At 42.9% G+C, this 27,787-nt stretch overlaps 1 protein-coding gene across 3 annotated transcripts in view; it reads left to right on the top strand.

Annotated features, from left to right (window-relative positions):
• SYNE1 (spectrin repeat containing nuclear envelope protein 1) overlaps nt 1-27,787 on the top strand; it is a 2,361,447-nt gene that overhangs the window by 2,255,562 nt on the left and 78,098 nt on the right. For 2 of the 3 annotated variants that reach the window (XM_078648775.1, XM_078648774.1), the window contains 6 exons: nt 942-1,010; nt 19,739-19,881; nt 20,874-21,000; nt 24,193-24,404; nt 26,166-26,366; nt 27,377-27,505. In XM_078648775.1, coding sequence (XP_078504901.1) covers nt 942-1,010; nt 19,739-19,881; nt 20,874-21,000; nt 24,193-24,404; nt 26,166-26,366; nt 27,377-27,505 — 881 coding nt within the window. The remainder of the gene's footprint in view (nt 1-941; nt 1,011-19,738; nt 19,882-20,873; nt 21,001-24,192; nt 24,405-26,165; nt 26,367-27,376; nt 27,506-27,787) is intronic. The other variant, XM_078648773.1, reaches the window with a different exon arrangement.

Here is a 27,787-nt window from a genome sequence, read left to right as displayed (position 1 = left end):
GTGATTGTGCAAGTTCAGAATGTAAGTTTAGTGGTATTGAGTTGGATTTGTCTTCCTTTGGTAAAACGCATTCCCATGATATAGACGAAGTCTTGTGGTGGCACGGGCACCACAGCTCGCACTGTTAACATTTTTTCAGCAAAGTGGATAGTCAGGACATAAAATACCCCTGCCCTGAAACTGGATGTTCTCTTAAAATGAAGGCTCTACTGTCTAGATTGAGTTTGAGGTTGATTGTGATACTCTCTTCACTGTAACTGGATGTCTTGCCTTCTTGCCCATCATAATGATAGAATATAAAGATTTTTGAAACAAAGGTCACGTTAATGTGTTCTTGTCATTCGGGTACTGGACGGTGTATGTGGGGGCCGTAAACATAACAAACATTAGTTAGTTGATAAAAGACCTCAAACCTTACCCACCAAGTGACAACTCCATCTAGACATGTTTGAAGGCCACCCACGTCATCTCCAAATCAGTGTGCCATTTTCATGAAAATTTAAATTCACGTTGAAGGAGCAGAGTGGCATGAAATATCAGACTTCTCCGAGTGAAGGAAGTGCATGTTATTATTAAAACATTCCTATGTGACCACCTTTCAAGGTAGAGACTGGCTCCACTTGAAGGTAAGCCACATCATCTGAGAAAAAACTTCCATTTTCTTCAACCCACTCATACCTTATTCTCCTTACCAGCTTTATTTTTGTTATCTTCTTCCAAGCAGATGAATTTGTCAAGGACAAATTAAGTATTTTTAAGTGACCATGTAGCACACCAGTGAAATAGTGAACGAGAGCTTTCCTGCTATATGGTGCATTTTTGACTGACATGTTTCTGGGTCATGTTGCTGTAACATCAAGGACTCCCCAACTAGGATATTACCAAAAGATCCAAAGAAACCTGTGTTACTACAAAGAGTAACCTCTTCTTTATTTTTACAGATGTAGAGATCCCTGAAAGTCCTGAGGACTATGTAAAAGTCACTGAAAAAGCTCTGAAAAGCGCTGCTGGTAGGCAACAATAAGCCAGTCACAACCAAGACACCCTTCTGTTGTGCACTATCCTAACCCTTTAACCACACCCTCGTAGTTTTCCCTGTTTCTCTGACTGCTGCGGCCATACTCACACCCTTCACAGTGCCATCATGTAGTGCCATCATGTAACTGCAGTGTCTGCTTACTACTATAGATGTGTGTGCATACATATGCGCTTGTGCAGCATTTTCGGGTATGAGATTTGACATTTCATGAATATATCTTTTTTGTTAGTCTCTTTAATTCAATCTGTATTTCAAAGGGTGCATACACAGTTCGGTTCTCCAACTTTGTGGCAAGTGTCACCAAATTAATCTGCCATTCTAGTGGTAGCTTCTTTACTATTTTCTGACGTGAAATATAAGAACATTTTTATTCCTGCTTTCCCGGCGCAGCAGCTGAACTGTATAGGCTCTCAAAAAGCTTCTACATTTCAAGTCATATATTAAAGGCTTGTTTTAAATTGAGTGATAATGGAAAATCCTATGGAGAAAGGGCAAAAGACGAATGATAGCATGGTGGAGATAAATCCACGGGCAGAATCTCTGCCAGCTTTAGGACTAACTCTAGAAATCGGGTAACTTTCCATTGCATCAATTCTGGCTCAGCCCTGAAATCTATAACTTGATGATATGAAAAATCTGCCCTGTTAAGTGAAAATGCCTGCTGTCTTCAAAAGGATTCTAAAACTTAATTTGTGCATAGGCATTTCCTAGTGAGCTAAACTAGTCCCATATTTAAGAAGCAGAAAGAAAAACATATATTTAGACTTTCATGTCAATATGCTATATCAATAAGAAAGATTGTGAACATCCCCGTCACTTAATTGGCAAAACCTGTATACATAGCCGTACATCATGAACATTTTAAAATACTCATATTATGTCGGTATACATATTTGTCTGGTGCTGGTGCGTATTTGTCTGGCCTCAAGGCACAAGCCGGGTTTTGTACCTTCTGTTCATGGCTTCGATGGTTCCATCCCATACCGGTGGATGGCATTGTTTGTGATCTGTAAAAAGTAGCGGGTAACATAAGGATATTCAATTGTTGTTTTTGATATTTCAATATGTTACATGTGTGTTAGGTTTGGCTGGAGGGTAAGCAGAGATACTTTTATGCTAACTGGGTATTTGGCTTGTGCAGTGCCTGACAAGTTTATTTGTGTGCAAATTAATTGGAGGTATTGTGTGATGCTACGAAGCCCTAATATCTATCTGCTAACTTACCTGAACTATGCATGGTCATTGTTATGAATTCTGTTTAGGAGTGTACTGTTGTGATTGTGTGTGGTGATGTCCCTCTTAATGATATACCTGTATAGAGATGCATATGTGTGTGAGGTGTTCTGTTTAATGTGTTGTACTGGAAGACTGGATAGTTAGTGGCAAGTGCTTCTGCGAGTGTGTTGAAACCCACCTGCAATGTTGTTTGCTTGTACTTTGTTCTTTCTGTGTTCTGTATGTGTTTATATTAGTAGTGAGTGGTATTGGGGCAGCCATTTAGCATAAATATGAGCTGTGTTAGGGGTGTGCTATGTTATGTTCTAGGGTGCTGTTCGATTTACCTGTGGAGATCCAAAAGGCTGGAGAACAGTCATTTCAATCCAAGATAAACGGAGTGAATCCCATTAATTTGAGTTTAGAGGCAGATACGTGATGGGAAAGGTGAGGAAGTCTGATATACCGAACCAATGTGTTGGTGAGCAAGACTGCTCACCGGCATCCCAGCCGGCAACGAAGAGAAATGTTTTTGTGGTATCAGCATTAAACCTCATTGAAATAAATCCACATGAGTGAAACTGAGAATGTTTATCAGTTCAGCTTCACACAGAGGGACCTACCAGCCAAATAATAGTTCTGGAATATTCTATGGGTTTTACAGCTTGGAGGTTTTCAGAGTGGAATGCTCCACAAGAAGATTCTCCCTACTGTTCCTCTATGCAGGATATTACATTTTACCTTCTTAAAGCACAACAGCATGTTACCATCGCTAAGCTACATGCACAGTGTACTTGCCTCAGACAGCTATAAGTGAAAAATGTGACTCCCTTTTTTCACTGTTCCCATTTCCTCACTCTTACCCAATCACTTTTACAGATGTACCTACGGGGTCCACTAATTCTGTCACTCCCTGAATTTCAATATGCACCTGATTACTTTTATCCATCCACGTCTTCTATAAGATGTTCCTCTGTTTCCTTAAACTTAGTAGTGCTTTCAGCATTACCGACACTCAAGAGTAGTATGGTATGCCCACATCAACCTTTTGACATAGACTTTCATGTCACCTGCTTTTGTAAAACGCAACCTGTAACCCTTCTTTGAGAAGCCTTTTCAAACTCTCCGGTAGACTGTTTCGCCATTGTTAATCACAAATATCTCAGCGAGTTTGTCCCTGACAAACAATTCCTCTAAGAACTCTATAACTTCCTTGGTGGTAATAAGACAGGTACATTTTAGCTCACACAAATGGTAAAAGTAGTCTACAACAATGGCATACTTGTAGGCTCCACCCAACATACTAAAAAGGACTGAACATGTTTAATGCTGTCTTCCTCTAAGAATTTTCCACCTTGTCAGCCATTACGCTGGGGTAACTCAGTGCCTTCCTGAGATTTGTCTCTCCACATACAAGGGACGTTGTTCCTTATCTTCCTTTTCACATCACAATCTAACCCCGCTACCAAAAAACTGTATGGATCCGTCATTTGGTGGCACTCAGGGCAATATTGCCCTCATGGGCTAAAGTTAGAATTCTGTCCTTCCTCAGCTCCGGTATCACCAACAGCACTTTCCTTTACACACACACCCTCTCACATGACAAATCCTCGCATCCATTTCTAATGGTATCAACTTCATTTCTCAGACTTCCCTTGGTCAGCCACCCAAACGTAAGAAATACCTGAGCTTCCATCACCCCACCCACACTTGAAAGATGCTGCCTTCTGTCACTTCTTGCACAAGCACATCATATACTCATCAATCTCTCCTTATGTGTCCAGACCTGCTTCCTCAACAATCAATAATCTTGAAAGGCAATCTGTTAGCACATTTTTCTTCCCAGACATGCATTTAACCCTAAAACTGTACACTTACATCCTTAGCATCTGCAAATCCTAGAAGTTGCTCTACTGGCCCCCTCGGTAGTGAATATATCTACTTGTGGGCAATAATCTTTCTCCAGTATTAGGGTGTCTTTCATAGATTCACATGCTTGAATATTCCCCGTCGTCGGAGTGGGAGTCCCACGGTAAATAAAATAGCAATAACATACTAATAATATGTATATGTAACACATAACAGATGAAATACATATTAGAAAACAGGCAGTAAATGCCTAGACATAATTCCTCATAGGAATACATGAACAGAGAAAAAAACACTTGCAGCCTATTCCTGTCATTATGTTGGTCCAAACTGTAGCCAATCAGGCGCCAGCAGCCCTCCAGAACCTTCTCCTCAGAGCTCAGCACCTCAGATTTTCTACCGCACGTCGTGTGAAGGGAGTCTCCCTGAGCTCTGCCCAGTTTTCTTCAATTTTCTTAATTTTTCTTCAATTCTTCATAATATCATAGTTTTGTAATGTCTTCTTACATGAAGTCTACCTTCAGACCCTGCGTCACTTGTGGGAAGCTGAGACCTTTTCCTGTGAACCCTCATGAAGAGTATATGGACCAGCACTCTGCCTGTCTCTGACATGGTAGGTGGAGAAGGAGTTGTTCTTGTGCTTAGACTATACCCCCCTTCTGATGTGGGAGGATTTTTATTTTTGTTTGTCCTGCACATTAAGGTTTTAAGTGATGCTTCTCCTCTACTTCACCAGCTGAAGTAACATCACAATTAAGGGGTCTCTGGCCTTCTTTGAGTCTGTGCCTCCCACATTTACGCCCACGAGATTTACTCTCAGGCGTCTAGACTCACTCTGCGCACTTTTCTACATGAAAATGTGCCAGCTTGTCGACGATACGGTCGATGTACTCTATGACGACAATTTCTGCCGTCACTGGTGCTCTGGAACGACAATGCCTCCAGGCATTCGTCGACGACAGTGAGGACAGTGCCCTCTTGTCGACTGAAGGCTCGTCGACCACTTGGAGTTTCGTCGAAGGAACATTTCTTTGACGGTGGCCTCGTCGACGGTAGGCTCGTCGACGGTAGGCTCGTCGACGGTAGGCTCGTCAACGGTGGGCTCGTCGACGGTTGGCTCATCGACGGTGAGCTCCGTAGACGGTGAGCTCCGTAGACGGTGAGCTGAGCTCCGTAGACGGTGAGCTCCGTGGACAGTGAGCTCCGTAGACAGTGAGCTCCGTGGACAGTGAGCTCCGTAGACAGTGAGCTCCGAAAACGGGGAGCTTCGTCAACATTCAGCTTCGACGCCAGTTGACTTCGTTGATGGATGACCCTGTCAACTGTTGGATTCGTCGGCGGTTGAGCCCATTGACAGTTGGTTTCACACACTGTTGACTTTTATGCACAGTGCTTTTGTAGACGATTTATTTCGTCGACGGCAGCTTTCCGCTACATCCACGTGAGGGCGTGAAGGCTTTTTACTTCCGGCATTATTCTTCTTGGACAGCACATAGCCGTATGAGCATGTTTTTTCTTCAGATCAGAATTATGTATTTCTGACAGCAAGGCTGCCACGGCCTGTACCAGGGCGGGAATACGTCTTCTCTTACAACTGGAGTTCTATTGCATTCACCTTCGTTGAATATTGGAGGTTTTTTCCCTCCTTATGAAGAGAGTGGCAAATCGTTTTCCCCTCGTCCTGGGGAAACCACAGAAACAAGTTCGTTCAGTTCCTATCATAGACTTTATTTAGAAAGAAGGTGTTAAACTCATGCAGAGGCCAAACTCTGGGCCGGCGTTTTTTCCACGCCTCAACAAGAAATTTGAAGCTCCCCACTATTCACCTGTTTTTCTAGTCTCTCAGCCTACCCTGACTCAGTCATTACTCAGGCGGCACAGCGATTATCTTGCAAGCCAGTTGGGCAGGTATGCCGCCAGATGTGCTCTTGACATGTTGGCGCTAGTAGAACTTATTCCATAATCCTCCAAGCCTCACGCTTTGAAGATCCTGCAGGAGGGAGAAAGAGAGAGAGAAGTGCATCAGAAATAATACACTGTGCAGCGGACATTGCGTGTACAGGTTTTCGACAGCTCGCAATAGGAGCAGCCTGGCAAAGACATTTTTGCTTCAATGCTACGTCTTTCGCAAGGAGGTTCAGACGTCCATACTTCACTTGCCTTTTGATTGAGGATCCCTTCTGGCCAGCATGTTGATGAGGCACTGCAGACCATCTTAAAGAACACAGATACTGCCCGCACCCTCTGGATATGGAATCGCAGCCTTTTGGTGGTGCCGAGGACGTAGATCCACGTCCTTTTTTCAAGGGAGTACCATCCAGTATTGGCTCCTACAATCAGAACCAACTGCGTTACTCAAATAAAACGCAGTCACATGGGCAAAGTACCAACAGGTCCTACATAGAAAATCATCGTACAGCCGAGGCAACTCTTCTAAGAAACAATGGACTACCTTGAACCCGCCTTTATTCCCTCCTAAAACGTCGGAGGACTAATATCTCCCTTTTATTCCAATTGATCAAAGGTGACAGAGGACCGTTGGGGTTTTTACAAGTCATGCCCAAGGGCACATTAGAATTTGTCAAATTTCCCTCTTTCTACATCTCCAAAGGGACCTCCACCTTCTCATCTACGGGAGTCGTTTGCACAAGTGTCTATATGGATACAAACGGGGACCGTTGGAGTGGTTCCGAATCTCCAACAGCGTTAGGGTTTACTCTCAATTCCTCATCAATAGCAAATCAGGCAGGTAGCACATGATTTTAGATCTTTGCGCAAACTTTACAAATGTTGTACCTCAAGAAAGTCCTAAAGTTCTTATGCCAGAACGACTTTATAACTACTCTCAACCTCCAGGATGTCTATGTTCATGTGCCTATCCTTCCTAGGCACAGGAAGTGGCTACGCTTTACAATAGGTACAAAACATTTTCAATTAAAGTCCTACCTTTTGGACTTAGGTCCGCTTCACGTGTCTTTACGTAATCCTGGCGCCAGTGGCAGCCTATCTGCGGCTGCAAGGCATACAAATTATCGTTACTGAGACAACTGTATAATAAGGGCACGCTCTTATTTACAGGCAGTCCAGCACACCCAGACTTGTCAGTCACTGTTTCAAAACCTAGTTTTCAATAAATCATGACAAGTCCCAACTAGTACTAGCTCCGATATGAACGTTTCTCGGAGCATCAATCAATACAAACCTAGCAAAGGTGTTTGTCTCACACGAACGACGGGCCTGCAGCTCCCACTTGGTGGTTTCTTCTACGTATGAAAAAGTCTGTTTCAGTAGATCATCAGTCATTCCTGGCCACAGACTCCACCTGCATCCCGTTGGTTCCCAACTACAGATTACACATGAGAAAATTGCTAGAGGAGCTAGACAAGCAGTGGTTGCAGGTCTCCAGTTCAATCGAAGATCTCATTCATATCACTCCTCGGATGCAAGAGGCCGTTGTGTTTGGTGGGTCCAAGAAAGAAATTTGTAGAAGGGGTGTGCGTTTCCTTCAAGAAGCGCCAAATTACACAATCACCACAGACGCATCCCACGAGGGTTGGGGAGCATATCTTCAAGATCTGAAGGTCAGTGAGAGATGGAACCCTCAACAAAAGGCTTGGCGCATCAATCTGCTAGAGCTAGGTGCAATCTTCTTAGCCCTCAAATCCTTTCGTGCACTCATTCAAGGGGCCACAGTATTGGTTCGCACAGACAATACTTCAAGTATGCATTACTTAAACAAACACGGAAGAACAAGGTTGGTTGTTCTATCTCAGGAAGCCCAAGAGATATGGGCTTAGACGATACGACACAGGATCAATCTCTTGGCTGTTCATGTGCCGTGAGTTGCAAATGTGCTGGCGGACACCCTTTGGCATGTCAACGGTGTCCAACCACGAATAGGAACTGCATCAGCCAACGGCGGATCGAATCTTCCAGCAGTGGGGTCATCCCGATCTGGACCTCTTTGCGACAGAAAAGAACAGCAAATGCCTGTTTCTTTGCAAGCTGGCATCCCCACAGGGACTCGCAGGGGAAGGCATTTTCGATAAACTGGTCTCAAATATATGCTTACGCTTTTCCTCCGATACCGTTGGTTCCGAGAGTTCTCCGGAAGATGAAGAAAGAGCTGTGTCGCTTGATTCTCATCGCTCCCAGGTGGCCTCGCCAATACTGGTTCACCAAACTTCTTCTCCTCTCAGAGTACGATCCAATACAGTTCCGACCAATACCGAATCTCCTCTCCATTCAGAATGGTCAAATTTGCCATCCGGATCCGGCTTCTCTAAAATTAGCAGCTTGGCGTCTGAGCACCTTGAATTAGCTCATTGGGCTATCTCGGCGGATTGTAAGGAGGTACTGGCTTACGCGAGAGCACCTACTTAAATAAAGACGTACAGACTGTAATGGAAAAGAATCTGCATTTGGTGTTAATCTGCTGGGGTTCACCCATTTCATGCAACCTCCGGACCAGATATATTACCTTTTTTCTTGCACTTGGCAAGATCAGGCTTATCTCATGCAACGTTGAAGGTCTTTTTGGCAGCCATTTCAAGGTAACGTCAGGATGGGTCCACCTCTCTTTATTCTTCAAGAATACAACAGTTCTTTAAGGGACTATTCAGAATGTTTCCTCCTGTACGTCGTCCGCCTCCATCATGGCATTTTAATGTAGTATTAGCGCAGCTCATGCGCCACCCATTTGAGCCAATTTTAGGGTGTATTTCAAATTCTTAACATAGAGCGTTTCTCTTTTGCTAGCATTAACTTAATCTAGAAGTGTCAGTGATGTTCAGGCTTTCAACATCAATTCACCTTTCTTACAATTCACGTCCAATTCTGTGGTGCTACCTACAAACCCAAGGTTCATGCCTAAGGTGCCTTCGGATTTTCACCTGAATGAACCAGTCATCTTAAAGACGTTTTTTCCTAATCCGCAATCCCCTGCGGAGCGGGCATTACATACCCTTGACATCAGAAGATGTTTAAAATTCTATTTGCAAAGGACCTCTGTCATTCTCAAATCTGATCAACTGTTTATTGCCTATGGAAAGATACGGCAAGGACAAGCAGTGTCTAAACAAACCATAGTTAGATGGATTTCTGCAGCTGCTGACTTTTGCCATCTTCATAGCTTATGGACGTTCCACAACGGGCGTCCAGTTCCTGAACCTACAATTGCTCGTTAGGTTTTCCTCGGCCATCGTTTTCTGCCATCAACAGGCAGGCAAGCCTCTACAGTCTTCAGTGAGGGCCCATTCTACCAGGGCGATGCCGTCTTCAACTGCCCTGTTTGCCGGTGTGCCGCTGCATCAGAGCTGCACAGCAGCCACATGGTCAGGCAGGTACACGTTTACGAAACACTACTGCCTGGGTGCCATCAACGAAGCAGACACTGCAGTGGGACAGGCTGTGCTTGGCACTCTTTTTCAATAAGATGAGTCTTTGTCTTCCCTCCTCCATTATGGGAAGTTTTCTTCGGATATTACTGCTTTTTATTCCATATTCAAGCATGTGAATCTATGAAAGACACCCTAATACTGGAGAAGAACAATTGTTACTTACCTGTAAACAGGTGGTTCTCCAGTATTGGTGTCTTTCATAGATTCACATGCGATCCACCCTTCCTCCCCTCAGAGGCTCTCTTCTCTTCATAGACTCTGTGGTCACTCTTGTGCTACGAAAATCTGAAGTGCTGAGCTCTGAGGAGAAGGTTCTGGAGGGCTGCTGGCACCTGATGGGCTACAGTTTGGACCAACATAATGACAGGAATAGGCTACAAGTGTTTTTTTCTCTGTTCATGTATTCCTATGAGGAATTATGTCTAGGCATTTACTGTCTGTTTTCTAATATGTATTTCATCTGTTATGTGTTACATATACATATTATTAGTATGTTATTGCTATTTTATTTACCGTGGGACTCCCACTCCGACGACGGGGAATATTCAAGCATGTGAATCTATGAAAGACACCAATACTGGAGAACCACCTGTTTACAGGTAAGTAACAATTGTTCATCCTTCCTGAAATAATTCCCCACGCACCAATCCAACACCTCTTCCTGTATGGTGGAATAATGCTTTTCAGCTACTATCAATGGTTTTGATGCTCAGGCAGCGGTGACTTCCCTGTCCATCCCAGCATTACTGGCATCCGTGTTATTACAATTTTATTTTTAGTATGACAAGGCTTAACAGTCGTGCATGTTTCGTCCTTTCTTTAAAGAATTGAGCAGGAGCCACTGAAAATATGTGATTCAAAACAATGGGCATGCATTGCTTCTTGTCCACGCTGGAAAATATAATTTTCAGAGCTGTTCATTGAGCAATCGTCACAGGTATGTCCTGAGGATGAACCAGAACTGCGTTTACAATTGATAGGACGACAATTTCAGAAAAATTGATTTTAAAAAACATCTGTCAAAAAATCAAACAGGTTTAGTTCTGAATAACGCATTATGAAACTTTGCAAACCCTCTATATTTTATTAAATCATCTTGAGGTGTGATCACATTCTGTTTGGGTTCTGTAGTGCTATCACTTCTGGATAGTGATGGCTTTTATGGTTTGAGATATTGCTTCTTGAATGTAGAAAGGAATTGCATGTTGAGCTCCTGTACAATCGCTGTAAACATTTTTACATATTTTAGACTGTATGGTAAGGAAATAAATGCTGAAAATCGGATAGATCGCTCATTCCATATGTTTTCATATTTTATGACCTTAAACAGTAAAAAAAGAACCTGTTTCCATAAAAGGAGGTTCGTATGGAGAAATGTAGTGGAAGATCACCAGCAGAAGTACAGAATTTGCTTAGTAGAGAAAGGTAGAGTTCAGGCATGTCTGACGTTTTTGTGGGGCCCGGGCCAACATACTTCAAGTAGAGCCCCTATATACAACAAGCACTGACAATGCTAATAGGTCTGGCTTTAAAGGAATGTTGTATGGTAATGTGAAGCATTAGTCAAGTCAAGTCAAAGGATCTTTATTCGGATATATTAAAACATCCATAAAAGTAAAAAATCATCACGACAATCCACATAATAAGCAGTTAAGACAGTATAAAACAATTTTAAAAAGTATACAATCAATTTATGTAATGGATACCTGGCAATCTATTTTGAGTGGGAACCATCAAATTATATCCTTATAAATACATCACTTTATAGTCTAAGCTGGCACTCAATATGTATAAACAATGTGTAAACTAATTGGCTACGTGCAAAATGTCATAAAAGTACTGTGCGGACTACTATAAAGTGCAAAAGTGCGATAAATAAATAATCAAACTCTTGTACAAAAAGCGCAATAATATACAAATGGTTCAATTTATCAAGGCATGTTCATAGTTGTTCGGGAACGTATTGCTGATTGGAGGAAGCAGCTTACTCTAAAAATTACTTCGTCACAGCTCAACAGTAATATAAATGCTAGATTATAATCCACCACAGCATGCTCTTTAAAGTAGGGAATTAAATAAAGTTTTGTGTATCTAGCATAGAAACCACAGAAGAACAAGAAGTGTAACAAATTTTGCTTGCACCCTAGATGACAGGGACATTGCAGAGTCTCCAGGTTTTTATTGAAGCCCAATGGGAATGATAAAGAATATTTAATGCTTCCATCCCTAAGACGAAAGAGCAAACGTCTGTTCCACCTCCCCAGATTTGTTCTAAGATATCCCTGCGGCATGTTGTAAAGCCTGCAACACTGTGCCAGGAGGGGAGTATATCTTATGATAGCAGGTTTATGTTTCGCAGATGTTTCTCTCTCTTTCTGATATAGATTATAAAATGCCCCTCTTACTAGCTTGTGTTGTGCTTGTTCAGTGGCTCGGAAGCAAAAGAATAAGTGCTCCATGCCCACGCTTGCTAAGCTTCTTTTTACTGCCCCCAACCAAGGTATGTGATTAGCCCTATCACACCTTAGGCAATCCTTAATTATTTCTTGGGTCAGAGAAGTGGCAGGGTTCCACCATATTTTTAGCCAAAATAATGCTGGTCTTGACCTGATAAAGTCCTCTATATAAAAACGATTCAGCTCCCTGTGGCAAATGTAGGTGGGTGCTGAGATAGACGCCCACAGAACCTTTCTACAGAATCTGTTCTCTTCGATCTTTATACTGGTGCTCTTAGAGTACCCCATACCTCTGCACCATAAGTTGCCGTAGGTAGGCATAGGGTTCTGTAGATTTGTAATAACGGGTTTACTACCTCAGCACGTTTAGGTTGTCGAAGGCTGATTATGGAATTTATTGCCTTACCCAGTTTGTTCCTCCCATGGGCCACATGAGGCTGCCAAGAACATGTGTTAGAGAACATCAGGCCTAAATAGGGGAAAGTGCAAGTGCTTTGTAGGGCGTCGCTCCCAGATATGATATGCTGAATATTGTGTTTTTTGGGCCCGCACGACATTATGTACGATTTATTAAAATTAGTGCACAAACCAAGATTCGCCATATAGAAGACAAAGCCCGTTATTAAAGTGCGCAGTGCTTTGGGGGTGCGGCCCATAAGGACCGCATCGTCCGCGTGTAGAAGACAGGGGAGTAAAGTTCCATCAATACTAGGGACGTCACTAGTTAGTTTGGACAATTAATTACTTAATTCATTTATATACAAAATAAATAGCAGGGGGGCCAAGATATATACAAAATAAAAAGCAGGGGGGCCAAGACACAACCTTGTCTGATCCCCCTGCCAATTAAAATGTCATCAGAGACCTCCCCTTCATTATTTATTCTGACGCGTGCTTTCAAGTCACTGTGCAGGTGGGCCAAAATATAAACAAGAGCTTTGTCCAAACCATAATTTAAAAGAACCACCCATAATTGGGATCGTTAACAAAATCAAAAGCTGAACTTAAATCCATGAATCCTAAATACAAAGGGGCTTTTTTGGCTATGATGTATTTGCCCATTATTAGATTTAAATTCAGACATTGTTCCACAGTCCCCACGTTGCTTCTAAAGCCTAGCTGGCACGGATGTAAAATCTTGTTATCCTCCCCCCATGCCCTGATCTTATTAAAAATTACTCTACCTAGAATCTTCAAGGTGTTATCAATTAAAGATATAGGGTGATAACAACTAGGGTTGAGTCTGTCACCCTTCTTAAAGATGGGGACGATGATACTATTAGACCAGGTCTCCGGGGCAGGGGTGTGGGACAAGTTATTAAAAACATTACACAATAGAGGTGACCAAAATTCGGGCTCTGATTTAATTTGGTCGGGGGATAATCCATCAGGACCAGGTGCCTTGTTGCCTGAACTTTGGTTTATGGCGTCTTCCACCTCTGTTATCGTAAAGTTAAGTGCCATGACTTGGTAAATGATGTCAACTAATGCACAAGGTGCCGCATAAATATTTGTAAAATGGTCTACCCACATTTTACCTGATATGTTGCAGTTAATAGGGGTAATGTTTGATCCTATGGACCTCAAGGATTTAACCTCGCCCCAAAACCCGGCAACATCTTTAAGAGCGGCTTTGCGGGCGAGGGATTCCCACTTGTCCTTTAAAAGTTCTTCAGCCCGTGTTTTTGTGGCATGCTTATAGCGTGCTCTCAGTAGTCTTACCAAGGGCTGATCGCGTGGTTCTATTGAAAGAGCCTCCCTTAGTTCTCGGTTTGCTTTAGAGCAGGAGCTATCAAACCACCTAGGATCTTTGTTGGGACGTTTAACCGGTTTGGAGATCTCCATTTTAAAAGCCACGCATAGCCGTACAAAGGCCGCAATAATGTTGGGACCTTCATAGTCGATGGATAAGCAGATATCAATCAATTGGGGGTGCTTGTTAATAATGCTTCCTAAAAGCCCCTTATTGTCTATCCCCTTCCAAATTACTCTTCATTTATCAGTTGATGCCATCAGGTTAGTAGCCCCTATTTCCTGTCGCTAATCCAGTCTTTTAATAGAATTGAAAATAGTCAAAATTGGATTGTGGTCACTATGTACAGTGCTAGGGACATCAGCCTTTATTAAGCAATCCACAAGTAGAGAGGATATAAATATGTAGTCAATTGTGGAAGAACAGCCGCGCCCTATATATGTAGCCAAGGGGCCTTCGCCCGTGGTGCGACTGGCTATCTCCATAACATCAACTAAGTCACGAGTGGCTATGTGATTAAGTAATTCCTCCCCTCTTTTACAAGGTAGCACCCGACTGAAAGGGGCTGCTGGGTTAATGTTACCCTTGTGAATGTGGGCGTTAAAGTCACCTCCCAGGATAATCCCATCAAATTTGCCGTAGGTATGTCCATCCATGATTTTATCAATAAAATCAAATAGCCTTATAAAATTATTATTGGGTTGAGATGAAAAATCATTATTATAAAAATTAATTAAACACAACTTAATCCTACTGGAATAGATTAAAGCCTGAAAATTCTCATCATTAGTCGCCAAAGTTTTGGTTTTTCCACCTGCTGTGATCTTTACCCATAATGATAAACCTCCACTGGGACGTCCCACCGCCGGACATGGTACAATGTGATTATGACAAATATACCCTTTCAAAAGCAGGCGACTAGTGCACCATGTTTCCTGGAACATTAGGATATCAAAGTTATTGATCCATTCAGTCCAGTCGGTGGATTTCATTTTTGCTTTTAGACCAGCGATGTTCCAGCTTAGTACGGTTAACCTGTCGCTAGGGGTAACGGCTGGGGTAACGAGATCAGTTATATTTGATTTCCCTGGTGGTGTAACCTCCATACAAGGCTTGGGGACAGTGATGATGGTACTTAGTTTATTATTAAGCTGGGACACATTATCGTTGGTCATTGGCCTTTCTATGACATCTAGGGGGTCCGTTGGTGGTCAACCCTGGCTCTCTAGATCAGATAGGGCACTAAATCTGTTGAATAATGGATAAGGTGGTATAACTGGGGTGGATGATCTCAGTGGAGGTCTATAGAAATATCCCAGAGATAAAGGAGTCACAACGGTTAATGGGCTGAGATGGGTGTTATTGCTATTTAACCCCTTAATTGCTGCCGTCGGCCAACGGTCGTCACGGCCACTACCTCTCCAGTGCTGCGCAAGACCGTTGGACGTCCATTCAGCACTAGTTCCAATGGACAGCGCAGCACTGGGGAGGTTTATTTACAAGCTCTAAAGGGGTTAATAAGTGTTTCACGGTTAAGGGATGCCTAAAATTCATGACAATATAGTCTCCGTTGATATGCTTGGCCGAGGAACCAACCCAATCTACCCGTCCTACTGTCAACATTTCACTAGAAATCTGCATCCCCACACCTGTATGTCTAGATAGCCAATCAATGGACTTATTTTTTAACTGAACCCAAGACTCTCTTTGATCCTCCTTCAAGGGGGGGAACTCCTGCCAGAATTAAAACGTATAGGCAAGCTTCAGGGGGCAGATGGAGGACTGGCCCGGTTTGTTTTTTGGGCCGAGTGACACTGGATGACCCATTGTTGGAGACAACATTTCCTGGTTTGCCCGGTTTCCCAGAAACAGGCTTCATTGGGGCTCCCGACACCCCTCCAGTGGAACAGGGCTGCCTGTCTGGTACACGCGACCCGGTCTGAGGGGGTTTATCCACAGTAGTACCCCGTGATGGCATAGGCAGGTTACTCCCTGTGGAACTGTCCCTGGTTACACTCCTAGTGTCCAATATACCACATTTGGCCCTTACCCCCGTAATGCCCCTGTTGACAGACTCCATATCTTTCAGGAATCGATCTCCCCTTAACTTGTCAATACTAATAGTACCTTTCCTTTTTGCATCTTCCCTTTTCACCAGGCTTTCTAATCTATCCAGTCTTTTAAAAATCATATTAAACTGTTTGTCCATTTGACTTTTCATTTGATTAAAAATTGAGTCTACAATTGTTTCAATAAAATTCCCATTTGGTTTGTCCTGTAAAGCATTTCCCGTAGTTGGCTCGGTCTGTGTGCAGGCAAAGTTTTGCTCACAACTTGAGGAGGCGGTGACAATATTAGTCTCTACCAAGGGTGCAGTCTCTATGTCGGGGCCCCTGCTGGATGTGGTTTCCCCCCCCCGAGTCCACATACTCTGTGGGTAGGTTGCCCTTTATTACGTGCTGGTTGTTTCCTCTTATTTTGTGTTAGTTTTATGGGACCTCTCTTCCTTTTCTCTCCAGCTGTCTAAGCGCTAGGAACCAAGGAGGGAATAACAGTGAGGTCCGTGGGATCTTGCTGTGAGTCAGTGATGGTAATAATGTTGCTATCTGCTGATAAGACGGGGAGTGCAATTGCCGGCAAAACAGTTTTGGTAATTGTGGCCACTGGGGAAAGTGGCAAATTGTTAGTCGCACAGACCTGCTGGGTTTCCGGGGGTTCTAAGTGTGAGCTGGACAGTCCCATAGACATTCTTCTTTCTGTGTTAGCTATTTCAGTGCTGACTAGGTTAAAAGCATTTTGCAGCATACTTTCAATTGAGGCAAGTATGACAGAGGAAGCTTTAGTGAGCTGAGTTGAAGTGATATTATTCCGTTTCCCCATGTTGATGTTTGAAAGGATCACCTTTGTAGCAGCTTAGTGGGGTGGCCCGCCCGACCACTGTTGACCCCTGACGGCCACAGACAGCTTCGCCCGGCGCCGCCCGCGCATGTGTCCGCGACGCTGAGGGAGCTTCCTATGTTTTAAGCGCCTCCGGGCGCGGTGCGGCGGGAGTGGGCGTCGCTGGCCGCTAAGCTTGCTGGGAACTGTAGTTTCCCCCATCAACGCCATGCGGTGTCACAGGCTAGTCGGCGGAGGAAACAAACAGTATCGGGGCCCAGAAGTAGCGCTGTCAGCTGGTGTAAGGCAGGTCAACTCAGCCCCTTGCAGGTTTGAAGATTGCCCCCGCTCCTCCGTGGGAGCTTCCGATGTTTTAAGCACCTTCGGGCGCGGTGCGGCGGGAGTGGACGTCGCTGGCCGCTGAGCTTGCTGGGAACTGTAGTTTCCCCCCTCAACGCAGTGCGGTGTCACAGGCTAGGCGGCGCAGGAAACAAACGGTATCAGGGGCCCAGAAGTAGCGCTGTCAGCTGGTGTAGGGCAGGTCAGCTCAGCCCCTTGCAGGTTTGAAGATTGCCCCCGCTCCTCCGTGGGAGCTTCCGATGTTTTAAGCGCCTCCGGGCGCGGTGCGGCGGGAGTGGGCGTCGCTGGCCGCTAAGCTTGCTGGGAACTGTAGTTTCCCCCCTCAACGCCGTGCGGTGTCACAGGCTAGGCGGCGGAGGAAACAAACAGTATCAGGGGCCCAGAAGTAGCGCTGTCAGCTGGTGTAGGGCAGGTCAGCTCAGCCCCTTGCAGGTTTAAAGATTTTGAAGCATTACAAGTAAGGAGCATGTGAATGGATATGTATTAGTGTGTGAGCAAAGAACTGTAGAATAATATTGGTGTAGGTTAAAAGGTCAGGTGACAGTTGGGCTTTAAAACCAGACCTAAACATCCTTGTAGGTTAATGACTGTCTGTCCTCCCATCTATACTGCTGCTAGAGTAAAACACCATAAATGATCTCATTTAGTAAGACACTTAATTATCATTACAATTTCATGTGTACGACTGCGAAGTTTCAAGCTCAGATAGCAGGATAAATAAACTAAATGAACACAGCTGCGTGGAGGGCAAGCCTTTTTTTGTGGAAGCAACGAACTTCTGCCCAACCAAAACATGTCCTCCTACCTCCCAACATGTGGACGGAGCCAAAGCCCCTCTCCTGGTGTTCTCACATAATTGTCTGGTGACAACAGCACTGTCAAGCCAGACCTAAAAATTGTGTCCTGCAGGGAGATAACAGTGGCATATCCAGCATCTGGTGCTATATACTTGTTAACCACCTGGTAATTAATAAATAGGACAGGCTTGCTTTAATATCTAGTTATACAATTAGTTGCGCTCCATGAAAAAGCGCAGGGCCTAGGGCCAAATGATTCCTCTGCCCTCCTCCCACCCTCAGTTCTGACAGGCCCGGTAGAGGTTCCGCATGAGTTGATGTACTAGTTTGTGAGGTCAGACATACTGGTACCATAACGAGCATCATGATAAAATGTCACTTAATAACGAGGGGAAAAAAACTGTTTCTAGCTGCATCTTCCTCACGTGTTCTTCACAAATGACTTCTCTCAGCTGAGAGCACTCAGGAATATTTGGGGCCTCAGATTCCTCTTTATCAGTACAGGTAGAATCCGTCTGTGTACTTGGCTAATGCCTCGTAGATTGTACAGTGAAGAGATTGGCTTCGTTCTCTCACTTGAATACAGTAGGTTAACAATAAAAGCACTTCAACCTTGTCCTGACTTCCAAAGCACCTGAGCACAGTAGTGGGAGGGCCAACTCATGCTTTCATCTTTCAGAGTGTGCTAAAACCAAAGTCGTTGGGCAAGGCAACATATGGAATGGACAGTTTGTCAGGCAACCTTAGCATTCCCACTTGGCTACCCTCAAGTTAGAGATGAGCTCTGTTCCAGACATGAGTATGTTCACACCCCTTTTAAAGAGAGCAACAATACAAAGTGTGTTAATCCATCAAGACTCCCGAGCCTTTTTACAACAATGTTCCTCAAACGTCAGCGTTCTGAGTTAGCACAGATAAAATGTAATCTTTTGGTCTCAGTTATGTGAAAATTATAGTTTATGCAAGCTCGAATACTAAATTATGAGACTTCGTGCATTTTATAAAGGTGTATTATTGTCTTATGTTCATCACAATACACTGTTATTTCTTAAATGCCTGTATTTTAGTGCATGTACCACACTGTTTCGGGCCTACAATAAATGGGCATTGCTATGCATTGTTTGTTTTTCCATTGCCTTTGGTAAAAAAGTGGATACAGGAATTTATGCCGTTTATTCGTCTAAACACGTCAAATGGTTTGAGATTAAATAAAAATAAGAAAATTAAGAAATATTCTTTGAGAATGTTGACCGAATGTGACCTGTCGCATATCCTACATGCATAGTTTGGTTAAGTTCTTGGTTGCTCAAATCGGGTATCATTCTTCATGGCCCGTGAACTGGGACCAAACACAAGCCTGGCCGCTTCCCTGCACTGCTCCGAGACGAGATAGGTGAAGACTGACAATCAGCAAAAATGGATGCTTTTTGCAAGTGACACATACGACATAGGATGGGAAAAGTGTTGAAGAGGCCTCTACCGGTACTATGTAGAGTTGCCCTACAGAAACATCTTCGCTTGGAAACACTTTTCTTATGAGTGAAATCTTGACGAGAGTAAAGTTGATACATATTTCTATGACTGCCATGTGTTGCGATTAAAAAGTAGCAAATTGAAGGCGACTTGTGATTTCTGCAGTAAATTGTGTCTTAGCAACATCCTAGAAGTATAAGGAAATGGAAAAAGGGGCTGCCATATTGAAACGTTGCTTGCGAAGCCTTTTGCAAATAAGCAACCAATGTTAACATACCTGACCCCCCAGGCCCCAGGCTTTCACATTTGCTAGAATAACTATCATATCAATAACCCTTCAATAACCCTTCATGTAGCCGTATTCCTTTCATTCAGTTTTCTCACATCATTCTATATAATGACCATCCTTCTCGCGCTCTGTGTAGGTTCTCCTGTCACTTTGAATAAACAGCTCGTGCGCAAGTTGTTGTCCGTGCTCAGTGTTGTCTGTTTTGTCACAGGAGAGCCAGGGTCCCTGGAAACACATATCCGCCAGCTTGACAAAGCTCTGGACACAAGTCGGTTTCACCTGCAGCAGACCGAAAACATAATACGGAGTCGAACGCCCACTGGCCCAGAACTCGACTCCAGCTACATGGGATATGTGAGTGTCACCGCTAATACGTTTTGCACTTTATTTTTCCATTGTTCGGTTGGCAGCACCTGCGATGTTTTGCATTAGTACTTTTTAGGTTGAGCCTGGGCCGCGCATGCGCTGTGAGCCATGCTATATTGGAGTATGGTATGGATTAGAAGCCCCGCCAACTCTCCACTCATATTTGTCATTGGCTTGTGTCATTGTCCTCCGGAAATGCTGGCTTCTAATTCGTTAATAGGCTTCTTAGTTCCTCCTTAGTTCCTCCTTGTCGTATCCCATGAGGACTGGCCCTTATACTTCGGTTGTTACACAGTGACTCTTTTTTAGTCTGTAAATAGTATTTATGTTTAAGTAGTTCTCCTACTGCAGGCACGACATGCTTTCTTGCAACATTCAGTGCACCATGCCCGCTTTCACTTTCTAAGCAGCCTGGGACAAGGGCGGCTGCTTCTTTGCATAGGTCCCGCATTTACAAGAGTTTGAGCGAATGGCATTGTACATGACAATGCTTTTATTTATGTGCTAATTATCAAACATATAAATAAAAGGCATTGTCATTTACAATGCCAATAGCTTAAACTCTCGCAAATGCAAGACCTATTGCATTGCAAATGCTTGTTATCGCTGGTATATGTGCCTTCACGACAGTGCCAGCATGGTTTAGTTGCAGGAATTTCTGCTGAACAGCACGCATGTACTAAAAAGTGGGCTTTCTTGCACATGTTTTTTTCTCTGTAAAGATGGCTATTGCGAAATTAATAATAGTGATGTATTAAACAATAAAGTGGACATAATTCATAACACACACCCTAGCATGAATTGTGTACATCACAGCTGCCTGTATACTGTGTATTTTAATTGTCATTCCAAATCGTAAATGTTCTCAATGTGGAACCTAGTCCTTTTATTATTAGACAAACACAAGGGTCACCCTTGCAAGATTGCATGCTTTTAGATTTTGGTGCTTTTGTAAAACTGACTAGCTTCTCCACCAACAGATGAAGCTGCTGGGCGAGTGCCGGGGCAGTATCGACACAGTGAAGAAGGTTGGCTACAAATTAAAAGCGGAAGAAGAGAAGTTGTCTGGGTTGATTAATTTAAACAGCACAGAAACACAGACATCTGGTAAGCCATGCTGTGCCCTCTACAATCCTGCCGGTTTATGTTGTTCACGAGCTAAAGAGCAACCACAGTTCCTGAGTTTCTAATTACAGGTGCATTCACACATACCACACAAACCTGAGCTCACACAACATTTGGGGCCTTATCATGATGCCGTCCAGTGCAGAACTCAGTTGCAGATGTTTTTATTGATAATAGGCTTGTCTACAGCGCATACATTAGCTTGTAAAATGTCGGACTTTTGGCCCAGATGTATCAAAGGGTTTTTCCCAGGCTGTGTCTTTTGGAAAATGTTTTAGTGCCAATGGTCACCAGTGCACATGCTGCAGACACGACAGCTAGGAGCACATCTTTCTGTGTTTCTGAGCTGTACTATCTACAGCTCATGTATTCAATTTGAAATTTTCCAAGATAATGTATGCGCTACAGATAGGGCATTTGTTGGAAAAACTAAAACACAATTGTAGGAAAAACTAAAAAACAAACCAGATCTGCTTTTGTGCGCCACACTCAATGGCATCATGATAGGGTCGTTGATCGTTTTGTTGCGCATCCCTATGGCATATATATTGTACCAGCCGGTGTTCAGGCTGAGTCAAAACACTATTATTTCGTACCCAAGCAGGTCTTTATCCGTATAATTTGCAGAAGTGCATATTTTTACACACCTAACAAAACCACTAACTACCCATGAATCAATAACTATTCATTGGACAATGAATGGACCAGCAATATGGGAAAATGCACAGTGTGTGGGAAAGGCAGGGAATGAGGAATGCCCCAGCGATGTCTCTCTGGTTCATAAAATGGTTCTCAACATGAGCTTTCCCCTGATCCCCGTCGAGGCAAGCACAATTATGTACCTAAGATCACATGTGCAGTTGTAACAGGGTGTGCCTAAAACCCACTCTTACTGCCACACAAATAAAAAGTTGATTATCCTTTTTGTGTTCCAGTGGCCTGAAAAGCAAACCTTTTCCTTATTGTAAAGGAAAAACAGAAGTATTCGCTTTTTAAATCGTTGCTAAAAACAGAGTACGGGGATCTCCGGGCCTCACGACGATAGACAATAAAACAACCAAAATCACCATTTCAGCTGGCTCGTATTTTTCCTCGGGGTGAATTCAAGTGCTAACAAGCGTTCAGGGATTCCTTTTTCTCCAGCCTTTGACTTAAGCGAGACAGCAGTCTGTTAGTCTTCTTCGTAAACTTTTGTGACTTTTGGTTCGTCAGCTGAAATAAAAGCTATTAATAAACACGCCATTTCCTGTTAAAAGTCTAGTATCACTGTGACAGAAACACAGTCACAAGTCATAAGGGTGTTGTGACTCGTGCACAGTTCCTAAAGTCAGTGAGACTCACCACACAGAGGCTGCAATGCAAGTCTGTAACTACAGATGTGCGTAGCCTCGCAAACCTTGGGACTTCGTAATGAATTCATTTGCAAACATTGCTAAGATCAACATTATTTATAAAGACTTCTTAATAGCAGACAGATTTGTTGGTGCAGTTATTAATTTTGAACTTTTTTCGCTGCATTTTCCTTGGTTGAATTACTTATGGTTTGTATATTAAGTGTCTCACAATACCAAAACTATACACGAGAGTAGTATACAAGGTAAAATAATTTTACTTATTACGAGATTTTATTGTGTTAAACCATTTTTCCTCAGACTTTGGGGTCAGACTTAAAGTGTGGATTCCTTAGTAGCTGTGAGTGGGTTACAGTACATAAGGATTATTATTATTACTTTCATGAAATCCTAGACATTCATGGTGGTCTTTTCAGTGGTTATGGTGGACAGTGCATAGACGCATTCCAATTTGCATTGAGTTTCTAAGCACCATTTCACAGTGTTTGGTGGAGAGGGTGTTTGATAAAGTATACCCTGCATGGCAGGCATTGGCTGAGATGAGGTCTGTTCAAATTCATGAATCAAAGATAGTGCTGCACTACCAAGAAGCCAGGGCAGATATCATTGGAAATGCACCAGGAGAGGCAGGGGAACAACCACAGTATACACTAATAAGTAACCAGACTATTTGCGGTTTGGGATCCACCAACAAACGACCAAGGTCTAACCACAGTAAGAACTCACTCAGCAAGGATGTAAAGTTGCAGCTGGTGCAGCCGCAGCGTCCCGGTTTCTACTACTGGAAATCAGGTGTTGTAGTTCCACAGCAGCCTTTGCAACAGCAAAGCCACTTTTGAAAGTTGACCAGGTGGCTAGTTTTGTCCAATTGGATAGGTTCCTGATGGACTTTTGCATGGGACCGTCTGACAGATGGTAGCAAACAAGTGAAGCCATGGTGGAGTTTGTTAAGAACTTTGAGCCCCGCCAGCAGATTGGCAGATGAAGCTGGTCAGTCCTATTTCTTCTGACCAGCCAGCAGTGAACAATGATGCTAAGGGACTTGTGTGATAGGAATATAGATGGTTGGTTCATAGATTCTGCGCTTCATTCAAGCTGGATCTTTTGATTGCCTGGGGCATTGTTGTGATGGTTTATTGGATCTGGCTACTCCTTTTTCTATCGATTCCTCAGTTGCTTCCCCATATTGGATCTTTTGAAGGCTCTATGGAAAGAGGAATCTGCCAAAAGGAATGCTTCATTTTCTTTTAACCCACAACTTATGTGAATGCCGTCAATAACAGCATATATGTTATTTCATATTCTAATCTTCTGGATGGACTTTTTAAAGACATAGGGATTTCTTGTGCGGGTATCTAGTGTGTGAGGAAGCTGTGGGGTTTCCCGTTGTGCGTATTGTGCATTTTGAGTGCCATTATGTTGAACAGATTTCAATCTTAGATAAAAGAAGGAAGTGTTACAAATGCTTTACTCTTTTTAAAATACAAATGTACCCCTGAGGAGCATAATACATATATATGTATATAATTATATATATATATATATACATATATATAGATAGATTTAAATATATATATATATATATATATATATATATATATATATATATATATATATATATATATATATATATATATATATATATATATATATATATATATATATATATATATATATATATATATATGCATTTTGTGATCTTATTGTGAACTGTGACTAGAAAGCTAGTATTCAGAAGAACATCATAGTTAGTATCACATGTGCAGTGAACCAGTGAACCACAGTAAAATGTTCAAATACTTCTCTGTGCTTGGGTTGCCAGGTGTCATCGAGCGGTGGGAGTTGATCCAGGCCCAGGCGCTTAGCAAAGAGCTGCGAATGAAGCAAAACCTCCAGCAGTGGCAGCAGTTCATTTCAGACCTGAACAACATATGGGAATGGCTGGGAGAGAGAGAAGAGGAGTTGGAGCAGCTGCGCCAGCTGGACGTCAGCACAGATATACAAACCATTGAACTCAGAATCAAAAAGCTGAAGGTTGGCCCTACCTCTGGATTTTGGCGGCACAGTGTGTGACTGGAGGCCTTGATGCTGCTTGCTTCATTTCCTTTCATCATAACTGTACTGATAACAACTCAGCAGTTGTTGCTCATATTGGTTCTCCCCCTTACTTTTTTTTACAATTTTGATATCACTTTTAATGTCTTAATTAATAGAGACGGCATTACATCACTTACAAAACCAGTCGACTGTTACTATGCAAAAGAATTCAGACAGCTCTTTCCTGATCACCAAACCGTGCCTCCCTAGCACACTTCAGCCCCAGCCTGGGTTGTTGAGGTTGCATTTTGTAGCTTTTAGACCAAAGTAGGCGCACAGTAATTCTTTTAATATGCTGGTAATTACACTTTATAGTGACTCTTCCGCAATGTAAGTCATTGCCACTGAATTAATCTCCTTTTATTAATTTGACAGCAAGTCGGAAAAAAAAAATCTTTCCAGTCATAACTTTACTGCGTTTGTCAGTTGGAAGGAACTTGATTTCCCCATTTCTTCTTTTTAATATGTCTATTAAGCGGGATTGTCTTTTTCATCTGATGTGTGCGTATTTCATGACTAGTGAAAATTGTCCGAGAACAATTTCAAGTTCTCTTTGCCCTCTGTGCAAATATGCATGTATGCATAGTTTCATTTTACTATGGCAGTGTTCTGACACTGTGTCGCCCAAAGTTGGCAGGGAATGCCAAGACGTGGGTCCCTTGCTCACTTTGCCACTGGATTCAAGATAGCCTGGCTGACGAGCGGTGTTACCCCGAAACCAGTCCCAGGATACTTGTTTCCTGTTCAGGGAAGACCTGGCTTGGTAGTGCGTGCTGAACTGTTCCCAGGTGGCACAGGGTCAAGACTGGTTTGCATATAGCTGGGTCTGAACAGAAGTGGCGAAGTGATCTAAAAACGATGATTGATTCAACCCAGATATGTGATTGGGGGGTGAGTGTCTGAAGAGTGTCAGTGCTCTGTCTATCATCTCCTTGTGTTTGCTTTGTTCACCCTAAGTTGGCAGGGTATGCCCAGACGTCGGTCCCTTGCTCACTTTGCCACTGGATTTAGGTTAGCCTGGCTGATGAAGGGTGATAACCCGAAACTGGTCCCAGGATGCTTGTTCCTGGTTCCGGGAAGAGCTGGCTTAGCAGTTCAGGCTGGACTGTTCCTATGAGGCACAGGGTCAATACTGATTTTCATATATCTGGGTCTGAACTGAGGTGGCGAAGTGAGCTAAAGAACGATGATGGATTCAACCCAGATCTGTGACTGGGGGTGAGTGTCTGAAATGTTTCAGCACTCCGTCTATCATCTCCTTGTTTATGCGCTGTGTAGTGATATGTCTTATCTGGTGGAACTGAAGTGCAGTTTAGCTACCACTTAACTCCACATCGAGAGGTTGATTGTGTGAATCCCCAAATAAACTTGGGAGGATTCACAGCATTTTTTTTAAAAAACATACTACTTTGCATGTTGCCTCTTGGGTAGGCTTACGCATAAGTGAACAGATCAGAATCCCCCTCCCTCATCTTGCTAGTTGGTCTGCAGAGTGCACTTTGTCAAAAAGGATGCCAACATACGCTCCACAAGTGTGTGGGGGACAATACCCGCACAACAGTGCAAATGTCATACCCATTAAGGAGTTCATTGGACCATCAATTCACACATTGCGTACATATCCATGATTGATCATTTATGTTTTTCATCTCTCGAGTATAAATAATTGCATTCTCCTCTTTACTTCTTTCCTCCTAGGAGCTACAGAAAGCAATTGATAACCGAAAAGCCATTATTCTGTCCATTAACTTGTGTAGCTCAGCCTTCACCCAGTCTGATACTGCTGAAAGTAGAGAACTCCAGGAGCGCCTGAACCAGATGAACAAGCGCTGGGAACATGTGTGCAGCATGATTGAAGAGTGGCGTGGATTGCTTCAAGATGCCCTCATGCAGTGTCAGGTAAGTGATCGCATGGCGTCATTACTTCCATAAAATTCATAGGCTATTTTACCTTTATTCTGGTTTTTTTTTAAGTTAACCCCAGGGCATTTTAAGTAGAACCCCAGGCATTTGAATCTCAGAGAGAGACTTTTACGTTTATTACATTACATTTCTAGGTTTTATGTGTCGTGGTATCTTTGTCTGCTTACCTTGATGTTTTTATACATTTTACTATTACAAATGTTCAGCTTTGGTTTAAAGTAAATGCAAATTCCATTGTATATAGCTTAACTGGTCAGCATTTAACTATTTCCTAAACCTAAACACTCAAAAAGTGGCATATAAGGGAACTGGACACAGAAATGAGGTGATTTCCCTAGCTCAGCCTAAAGCGTTTATTCAAGCGGCTGCAGTTCAGAATTCTGTTCTCATATTTTAAAACTCCTCAACATAATCACCATACCACATATTAGTGCCCACAACTGTGATTTTCTGCCTTACTCTCGGAAAAATTCATTTTCTGAGGTTTTTAAAACTACAGTTGCTCAAGATGTGCTGCCTATAAAACCCTTTCAAGTAAATGGTTTAATCTTCCCTACAAGACCAAGTGGTAAGTTTGTGTAGACAGATATATAATAATCTAAAAATCAGTGTATCTTAATTATGCAGTCTGCATCTTGTCTTAGTGAGAATTTGTGTTAATCGTTTGACTTCTGCAAAGAAAATGTATAGGCCAAACAAAAATCTACACACAAATTTAAAGAAAATGTGAAGCCATGTTTCTGTGTCCATGAAAATCTCCCAGATGAGACCTTCCACATACTAATATCTAATTTAAATATGCATATTCACTTGTATTCCATTTTTCTTTTGTATTTTCTTCTAAAAATACTTGGAACTGCTATTAATTGTCCTGCAGGTTAATGTCAGCGATGTGTGAAATGATGCTCTCCCTTAAATTTATGCTGCTTGAAAATGAGTAGATGTTTGTTTTGGAAGTTCCTCACGCTCTTCTGTCCAATATGTAGGATTTCCATGAGATGAGCCATGGGCTGCTGCTGTGGTTGGAAAACATTGACAGGAGAAAGAACGAGATGCTGCCCATCAATGCTAGCCTCGACTCGGATACACTTCAAGACCATCACAAGCTGTTCATGGTACATTTACTTTCTTTATTTAAGGCCACGTGAAACAGCCAGAAAAACTGTTGATGTTCTTGGTCTGAATGTAATAGAACTTGTTCTTGTGCAGTCGATTCTGGACGCAGAGGCTAGCCTCCGGTCATGATAGCAGCACAGCTTAAATTCTGAGGATGGACCTGAACTTCCATTTTTGAGGACTAAGCATTAAATGAATTGGCAGGCATCACATAGATCACAAATGACTTGTGTGGCTTGCACTTTCAATTTGACTTTGCTGTAGGGTAACGCCAACAGTTG

The sequence above is a fragment of the Lissotriton helveticus genome, chromosome 6 (genome assembly GCF_964261635.1).
Source record: "Lissotriton helveticus chromosome 6, aLisHel1.1, whole genome shotgun sequence".
NCBI lineage: Eukaryota > Metazoa > Chordata > Amphibia > Caudata > Salamandridae > Lissotriton > Lissotriton helveticus.
Note: the sequence above shows the minus strand (reverse complement) of the source record. Positions and strands in the feature narration are given on the sequence as shown.